The sequence below is a fragment of the Hoplias malabaricus genome, chromosome 3 (assembly GCF_029633855.1).
Source record: "Hoplias malabaricus isolate fHopMal1 chromosome 3, fHopMal1.hap1, whole genome shotgun sequence".
NCBI lineage: Eukaryota > Metazoa > Chordata > Actinopteri > Characiformes > Erythrinidae > Hoplias > Hoplias malabaricus.
This window is the reverse complement of record NC_089802.1, coordinates 52,695,197-52,704,893: the sequence shown is the minus strand read 5'-3', so window position 1 is coordinate 52,704,893 and position 9,697 is coordinate 52,695,197. Positions and strand designations below refer to the sequence as shown.

Here is a 9,697-nt window from a genome sequence, read left to right as displayed (position 1 = left end):
AAATGTTTCATCAATCTGCATTCTTCTTCAGATTCAAATCCACAGCTGTTCCTTTCCTCATATGAGGAAACAAATCAAAGTTTTGTGAGTCTAAAAGGACAAGAAGCTGTTACTGATAAAGAAATATATGAATAGATGCTGGTGTTCTAAGTGGAACACAACTAATACAGTGTAGTGTTCTGTCACTTCAGAGCCCAGACCTTAACGTCTTTGAATATATTTGAGATTACTTGGTTTGAGAGAAGCAGAACATTCAGCCAGCTTGGAGGTTTGGAGAAATATCTTTGCAGGCTTTTGACAAACGAAAAGCTAGTTTGTACCAAAAAGTAATGAAGTCAATGGGTGAAAATCTTAAACACTAAATTAATATGAAATTATATTTAGATGCTGAGGCTTCTGTGTATATTTCTAATCCTCTGTCTTTTCTAAAGATAAAAATGAATAAAAGCATTAGTTGCCACTTTGACTGAAAATTATATAAACAAAGGTAGCTTTGCATAGACCTGTAGATATGTCTGAATCTCATAAACCATTATAACCCCCCAAACCAAGACATTCCGTCCTTCCTGACATGGAGTCAAATATATGGGAAAAGGAGAAGCAGTGCCCTGAGAGCACATCAGGAACTATTCTATGCAAAAAGTTTAAAGATTATGAATCAATGCATTTTAATTATTTGGATGTCAGGAGAAATGAGTTTTCTCTTTTCCTATCTCTTTTATAATCTCTGCTTGTGTCTTGGCAGGAGATCACAGAAGGGAGGCTAGTGTCATGACTGATGCGCCTGCCTCCTCACCATTATTACTTATTTTAAATGTAAAATTTAGACAAATTTTAACTATAATTATAAGTAAACAACAACACTGCCTTCAACAACAGCAACGATCTGAGAGTAATCTTTCTGGAACTTAATACTTTGATGTACATTTTTGAATGATGTGTAATTTGAAAAGTTTGTGAGAGACAGCATGCCACGTCATATAATTTACACTGTTATAATTAAGCATTATAAATCTACATGAGCTTCTTTGTTGTAAAGTTATCATGTAAGGCAGGTGTGATGTGCTGTCTCTATCTCATGGTTTGTAGGGTTAAAATAAAATAATTAAATAATTAAAATATAAAGCAAGTTATTGAGAGTGGTGTGTAGTGACATTTTGTTGTAGGGAAATTGGTGAGCCAAAACAGCTCTCAGTGACAAAGATGAGAAGATGATAAATATGTAAAAGTGAGCTGAAATAAATTTTACTATCAGAATATTACTGTTTAAATTGTCTGAATGTATGTGACTGTGGTTGAGAAAATGCTTTGGTAGCCTGCAATGTGCACACAGAGTTTGGGTTAATGTTTCACTAGTCTTGCCTTGCCATATTTCTCTCAAATAGTTTGGTACCTTTTGCCACTTTACGTGGCTAAGAACCACCTACTACCACCGGAAATGAAATTTGACTGACACACAAAAGAAAACACAGTCCTGCCAGTGAGGCCAGATTTGTGCCTTGAAGGTATCAGAGTTTCCATCTACTTGTGGGCAGAGCATATGTGGCTAAGACTAATGTTCCACAAACTCAACTAAAAATATTCTTTGCTGTTGATATAATATTGTATAAATTGTCACGATCAATGTATTTGAATACGGTTATTACATTACAAATACAATTCTTCATAAATTTAGTAACAAAGTACGTTTTTCCGAATATAAAAAAATGCAGCGACAGGACAAACAATAATTTCCTGTTCAGGAATAAGTGCTTGTATTAAAGTCACTGAAAAATAAACTACCACTGAAAACCAGAGTGTATCAGACACACCAGCAGGTGGTGATGTGAGGACAGGAGCCCGTAGTGAATCTTGTTTTCAACTCCTTATCCACTGAATCATTATGAACTCAAGACAGTCTGTATTTTTTATTATTTTTATATATTTTTTGCATGTAATAACTGGATGATAGGATTTAAGGGGTTATATCACAGTGTTGCAAATAATAATAAAAAACCTTTCAGGAAAAACAAACTTTAGGTGAGTTATTAATTTTTTTTTGGTATAGCTAGAAACCCCATTTCTTTCTCTCTCTCTCTCTCTCTCTCGTTTCCAGCCTGTACAGAGTAAAAAAAAAACACCCAAATATCACAAAAAGAGTTTTTTTTTGCTCGGACGAGGTGGAAAAATTTGAATTTCACTAAAGCGCAAATGTGCAACAGGGCAGTGGAGAAGGGATTTTTGAATAAATGATGACCCTGAAAGGGTTTAATCTCTTATTGGCTGCTGGCAGCAGGAAGCACCAGGTCAAAGCAGCTGGCTATCGGAGAAGGCTTCGCTGTTACGTGTTTTCTCATCATCCGCAGGTGTAAGTACATTTTACAATTTCAGTCCGCTCTGATGAAACTGGGACCCTCCCAAGTGCCGAACAAACACTAATAACTCAAAAACTCTCCCGTGAATTAATTTCATATTTATATCCTAGGTGTTAAATGGGGAAATGTGGAACATGCAACGGCAGCATTCTTTAGGAATCCCTTTAATTTTGTGGAGACTTTATTTGGTAAGAAGAAATCTGGGAGTTTAAAAGTTGGAAAGAGAGAATTAGAGGAGCATTTCAGCGGTGTGTTTACAGATAAAGACGAGGCAAAGAAGCTAGAGTTGCCACGAGATATTACACCATTAGGTGAAATCGAGCGGCAAATGGAAGTTAGCGAACCAAAATGAAGTGAGGTTCAAGAGGTGGTGCTCCATGCAAAGGCAGGTTCTGCTCCAGGGCCTCATGGTGTGTCACATGGGCGTACAAGTATGCACCCGAGGTCTTGAAGTTTTTGTGGAGGTTGATAGTCATTGTTTGGAAGAAAAGTATCATTCCAAAAGAGTGGAGAAGTGCAGGCGGTATCCTTATCCCTGAAGAGAACAATGCTGTGAGTATAGAACAGTTTCCGCCCATAAGTCGTCTCAATGTTGATCTAGTCATTGCAATGTTCACCTCCCACACTTCTTACCTCCATACACTCTTCTCTTTCCATGATTCATTTTTGCAGTTTTGCTTGACTGACAGATTAAAAACAGTATTTTGTCAAAATTCACAGGCATGAGGCCTGGCTCTTGCGCCACAGTTGCAAGATGCTTAGCTAAAGCTCAGTTTGGTTAAAGTCATTGTCAGTTTATGTAGATTTGTGTTTTTGCTTGAAATATTACTGTAAAGGGAAGTGATGTGAAAATATACAACTTAAATGTCCACCCTCATTTCATCTTCATCATCCTGGTAGATGGCAGATTTTTATCAGAATGTCTCATTCATTTGTCCATACATCCTTCCTTCAATTATATGGTGTGTGCCAGTGCCTTATGCTGAAATATAGCCCGACACCATGATGTTCCCACCTCCAAACTTCACTACTGGTATGGTGTTTTTGGGGTGATATACAGTGCTCTTTAACCTCCAAACATAGTGTGTGTTATGGTATCCAAAGGGTTTCATTTCAGTATCATCAGACCAGACTATATTCTCCCAGTATTTCACAGGCTTGTCTAAATGTTGTTGAGCAAACTTCAACAAACACACTTCAACATTGTTTTCTTCAGCAATGAGGTATTGCGTGGCGATCGTGCATACAGGTCATGGTGGTTGAGTGCATTACTTATTGTTTTCTTTGAAATAGTTGTACCTGCTGATTCCAGGTCTTTCTGTAGCGCTCCACAAGTGGTCCTTGCCTCTTGAACAACCTTTCTGATATTTCTTTTCACTCCTCTGTCTGTAATCTTGTGAGGAGCACCTAGTTGTGGCTAGTTTATAAACAGAACAGAAACTGTTTTTTCCACTTTCGGATTATGGCCCCAACAGTGCTCACTGGAACATTCATTCATTCATTGTCTGTAACTGCTTATCCGGTTCGGGTGCGTGGTGGGTCAGGAACCTACCTGGAATCACAGGAACACACCCTGCACTGTTTAAAAAAAGTAAATAAATAAAATTAAATTAAATAAAAAACATTCAAAAAAAAAAAAGGAAAACCTTCTGTTACATTACTTGGAAATTTTGTTATTTTACAATCTGTACGTACGAAATTTGAATGAATATTTCCGTAAAATTACTGACAAATTCTGTCTTAAAACTGAACACCATACTGGTTGTAAATTTCGTAAAAAACAGAACATACGTAAATTTTCAAGAAAATTTCTGCTATTTCCTAATCTCTCCTGTTATTTAGAAATGCATACTCTTCTGTATATTTACTGATAAATTCTATCTAAAAACCTCAGTTCTCCAGAGAATTCACAAGACTACAAGATGTATTTTTGCTGTTTTATTTATATCTGAACACAAATTTCATCAGCATGTAAGATTAACAAAAAAAAAAACAAATATAAAATGAGCTAATCATGGACAAATCATCTCAGCAAATGCTCATTCAACAAAGAACCACTTTTCTACATCTTACAATGAACATTGCCTATAAAAACAGATGTTAACACATGTTCAATGTGGATTTTTAAACTATCAGTATCAGCAACACGGGTTTGCAATTTGGTTAGGCAGACAAAGCTTGTACATACACACTTTTTATAATAGCTGCATATCTTTCATTCACAGAGGTCAAAGGTTTTATAAGAAATTCCTAACATAGAGGTTGGCTATATTGGTGTACATTTACATATTATAGCCCATCTGTTTTAGGACAATATCAGTCACTCTGCACCTCTTAACCCACACTGGACTGACACTGACCAGGTATTTGGATGGTAGACCATTGTCAGCACAGCTCTGACAACAAATCGACGTACTACATAGTTTGGCTTGGTCTAGATTTTAATTTTTATATATTTTTTCCTGGTAAGGTGTGGCTACCTTGCTCATTTTGCTTCCAATGCTTCCTTTGTCATCTAAATTTGATTAGTTATAATACCTAGCTATATGTTTAAAAATGCAAATAATTCATCAAATTTAGACAAGATAAAAAGAATAAACTTTCCAATATAAAACACAACCAAAATATGGCACAAAATTTATTCTGTCTTTTGAAGTCAAGACCAAACAACCTCTCACCCCAACACTTTAGGTACAATCACGCAAGTTTACCGTTTAGGGCAAATTCAAATACATCATTTGAAAAAAACAAAAAACAACAAAAAAAAAAAAACTCTTCACATAATATTGATCACACGTAAAAAGCCATAGGTTAATGTGTGTTAGTTCCAACCGATATCATTGCTGGTGGTGTGCGAGTGTCTGTTGCGGGTTGTGTATAGTGTCTGTTTCTCTTGTGTGTAAAATGTAAGGGTTATTTGTGGTGTGTATGAATGTCTGGGTTTTGTGTTGTGTGCGTGAGTGCTTGTGTTGTGCGTAGGAGAATGTGAATTTGTGGTGTGTGTGAGTGTCTGTGTTGGTTGTGTGTGGTGCATGCGAGTGTCTGTGAGTGTGTGTATGGGTGGTGTGTAGTGTCTGTGAGTGGGGTTGGGGGTGATGTGAGAGAGTATGTGTTGTTTTTATTTTATTTTTTTTGTCCGTGTCTGTGTGGGTTGTATGTAAAGTGTGTGTGCGTGGGGGGTGCAGGGTAGGTTTAGGTAGGGTGCGTTTGGTGTAGTGTCTGCGTACAAGTGTCTGAGCGAGGTTGTGTATAATGCTGGTTATTTTTAATAGTAAAAAAATCTGCTTATATTTTCCATTTTTACTTCAAATGGGTTCTGAATGTCACTGAGGACTGACAGGAATTTCAAGAGATTGGGGTTGATTTCTGCTTCTCTGTTTTGATTCAGCCACATTCAGGATTCATCCCTTGAAGATTCCTAAAGTAATTTTCATCATTATCAATCAATCATTATTTCAATCATTATTTACAGTTCATTAAGAGCACAGATTTTTTCAGAATAAAGACAGAAAACATACCCAACAATTCATTATTCTAAAATAAATATCAAGAATAGATTTTAATGTAAAAGTAATAGTAATAGTAATCAAATGTGGGGAGTAGGGGAGATTAGGGCACAAACTAACGGATTGAAAACATGGAATGGCTATTTTATCAATTAAAACACATTTAAGTAAAATGTGCTTTTAGAAGTTCTCTTAACCAGTGTACCTTGTAATGTAGTATAAATCAATACCATCTGCAAAGTTTGACGGACACCTGACAGAAAATAATTCAGAGAATTCACTTCGTTATCTCTGTAATCGTTCCCTTAGTGGCTGTAGTAGTAATACAGAACAACATTAATAACTCAGTGTACTACGCAAAGGGTTGGGCACCTGTAGGAACTATGTAGGAAGCACAAAGCTGTATGGGACACAGCCCTCGTGTCACTGCTAGTGCAGTGTTTATTATTAGATATATTTTTTCATGTTTCTAGGAATATATAAAAAGTAAAATTTATTTCCCATTGTAAAACCCTCTGCACATAGACACAGTGTTTTTACTGTACTCACCAACAACAATAACACAAGGTGTGCTGGGCAGCTCTTTGTTGTCATCCTGTCAAAGAAACATAAGTTGTCCCAAATTCTGCATTATTGTTCAACTTTTATCCATTACAAAAATTACTTATTTATTATAATCAAGTAAAAATACAATAAATATGCATATGATGTGATGCCTTATTTACAACTAACAGAACTGCAGATTTTACTTGAAATAGCTGGCTTAGCAGGCCCAAAGGCCACTGGTAATCCATTTCACTGACACATCTTGCTCTTGTTGCAATGAAGTCTCTCACCACTTGGCTTTTTTAAAAGAGTTCTTCTACATGTTGTGCTGGGACTGCAAAGTCAAGATGTGTCTCACACTGGTCAAAAAGATCTGATGCTTCAAACCAAAATGACCACATTTCAAAATGGATACGACATTACAGACTTGAATTAATGAATGCTAAGGTTTTATTCATTGTTAGCATCCAAAAGTTTTCTGAGGAAATATTGGTGATATTGGTAACACAACAGTACAAAAGTCTACAAAACACATCAGGCCACAACATCAGGGGAAATTTCCACGTTCCAGAAAATTAAACAACTAAAAAATAAATAAAAATAACACGGTTAGTCTTTCATTAGAGCACACAGAGCGCATTCGATTCAGTTGTAAAGCACAGGTATTTGTCACTAGATCTACATAAAAATTACAACGACAAGTGATAACATTTAACGTGGATCCTTGTCGTTTAAGGAAGAAAATTGTGAGGCAATATTAGCTTTTCCAGACTTAATAGGTCTATAACAGCTATAAGACCTAAAGTAACGTTAGCTAACTTTTTTCATTTCAGTTTTTAGCCTACATATTTAAAAATGTTGCATTGTTCAATCAAGGATGCGAAAGGAAAATAAAGTGAGAGTTGTGTTCTTCTCAGCTCAGTCACAATATAAAAACATTGGGGTTACTGTTTCGTTTAGGATTCGTTTGTTGTTTTCAGCTGAATACTGAAAAACTCAACTCACACTGTGAGTTGTTCCACTGTTCCACACCGAGTTGTGAGTTGAGACAGGACTGAGGCGCGTTCACACACCACACAGCCGCCGTTTCAAAAGGGGAAAAAAACTCCGTAAGGATAGCGATACTTAACCTATTTTAACCACTTTATCTTTTGTACATAAAAAGGTCATATTTACCACAGACGTGCCACCAATTTACGTGTATTGTGTCGAAGAGAGAAGTACATATGGGCATTCATAAGACTTGTTTAAATTATTTCAACTTTAGTACATTAAAAACGATCATATTTACCACTGAAGTGCCACAGCTTTGAAAGAGACTGGAAAATGAAGCGAGAGATGAAGATGAGAGAACGACCACTGGGCGCTTTCATGTACAGCGCATGCGCAGAGTTTAAATTTAAAGTAGATCTCCGTAATATTCACAAAATGGAAATGTTCTGTAAAAAAGTAACATTTATTAGTACTTTTAGATTACTGATATTTCTTAGTGTGTATGGGGCGCCAGTCATTCACAGGAACACACACATTCACACTTATGTATATTTTTGAGTCACCATCCACCTGCCGTGGAATCTTTAGTAGTTTAGAAATTCTTCTGTAACCAATGCCATCAGTATGTTTTGCAACAATAAGGTTGCAAAGGCATCTTTGTAATGACACACCTTTTTATAGGCCAGTTGAACCAAAAAAAAACTGTTAACGTGGTGGTGCTTTTTGCTGTTATGTGGTACCCTCAAGGGTACATATTTAGTACCTTTAGTACTAAAATATATTCTATAATAATTTAAAATGTAAAGCTCTGTGGGTTTCATTTCAGTTTCATCTCCAGAACTTATGTTTATTTTATTTATTTTTTTATTATTATTTTTTTTTAAATAAGCTTTTCCGCCTTAAATAGCAAAAGTTTTGTTAAAGTGTGCTTTCACAAGGCCTGACAGGAGAGCTCAGAGAACAGGCTGGCCAAAGTCATTTTGCATGTTTGCATCAAATATTGTAAAGGGAATTTGTGTGGCACATTGTGGAAGACATGTGGCTACCCGATTGGTGTGACCTGCCTAATTTGAACTGCGCATGAGCAGACCTTCACACATGTAGCTTATCGCAACAGAGAAAGGAGCTTTATCTTATATGAGTAACTAAACCCACATAAACATGAATTAGTCATTTGCTCGCTGTCCTTTACAGTTCTAACAACTGGAGCCTGCAAAATGTGTTTATTTACAGCTGAAGATATCCGTCTAGATATGATGAGGTATTAGTTTAAAATTAAACATGACGAATAACGATGTGGGACACATGACATTCACCCAAAAGTCCTCAGGAGATCAAGGATAAAAAAGAAAAAAGTTCAGAAGTCTCTTCTGATATGTTGTGCCTGATGACATATCACAATAACTTAAACTAGACTAAAATATAATAATAATAATAATAATAATAATAAAAAACTTTAGACTTGGAAAACTAAGCTCATTTAAGATCTGTCACAGAATTTAACTCAGTTACACCTGTGACATGCTTTGAGCAAAACACCACAAGCATCAAACAATACAGCACCAATCTCTGAGAATGAACCACAGCTAAATTCAGCATTATTGTAGTGCAGTGAGGAGCTGAAGCTCCAGGTTTCTGTCTGGGTACAGTGTTATGATTAAGACATTCAGACAAGAAAGTGGAACTATTCTAAATGCTCTGCACTGCATGTAAGAGGCAGTACAAAATCAGAATAAAACAGGCTTGTTTTTTTTCACAATTTGCAGGTTGTTGAGAAATCCAGAGACCCGCGTTGATGTACTAAAGCAATGGAAAACTTTTGCACATAATGTCCCCTTTATAAACTGACATGCACTGATTTAAAAACTGATGCATTGCCCCTGAATACTAGACACTGTTTTGCCAACTATATTACAGAGCCCATAGATTTTTGAAAGAGAATGCCCAGCAGCCTTTTATTGCTCAAGAAGTGCATAGAACAGCTGTATCTGTCTTGCCTTGTTTAAATTTGTTTACATGATTTATGTCAGTTTCGTAATCCCTCTCTGGTGAAGTCTGTATCAGCTATATTGGCCAGAGGTGACATAGCTGCTTGAAAACTCTTGCCCAATAAACTCATAGGACCCCGTTTGATTTGGGATTGTAATAGAGCCATGTGTGATCCCTGTACTGCTTCTCTGGGAAATGCAGTATCTTATTATTCAGCTTGTGCACAAGTCGTATTTTTTGCACTGGGCTGGTTTGGCTTAACATATTAAGTCTGTCTCTCCCTTAGGTCCTTTTACTTGCAGAACAAAG

At 36.4% G+C, this 9,697-nt stretch overlaps 1 protein-coding gene and 1 long non-coding RNA gene across 3 annotated transcripts in view; one reads left to right on the top strand and one right to left on the bottom strand.

Annotated features, from left to right (window-relative positions):
• The first annotated feature begins 2,242 nt into the window (after positions 1-2,242).
• gpr84 (G protein-coupled receptor 84) overlaps positions 2,243-9,697 on the top strand; it is a 17,908-nt gene continuing 10,453 nt past the window's right edge. The window contains exon 1 of one of the 2 annotated variants that reach the window (XM_066663533.1): positions 2,243-2,347. Coding sequence is in view for 1 of the 2 variants with exons in the window: in XM_066663532.1 (XP_066519629.1) it covers positions 2,902-2,906 (5 nt within the window). In the remaining variant the exon portion in view is untranslated. Of the gene's footprint in view, positions 2,348-2,744; positions 2,907-9,697 lie in introns of those variants that run through there. The other variant, XM_066663532.1, reaches the window with a different exon arrangement.
• On the bottom strand, positions 5,527-6,833 carry LOC136690862 (uncharacterized). The gene is made up of 3 exons (XR_010801795.1): positions 6,610-6,833; positions 6,410-6,455; positions 5,527-5,772 (listed from the first exon to the last, which is right to left on the bottom strand). It is a non-coding gene; the product is annotated as an uncharacterized lncRNA (long non-coding RNA).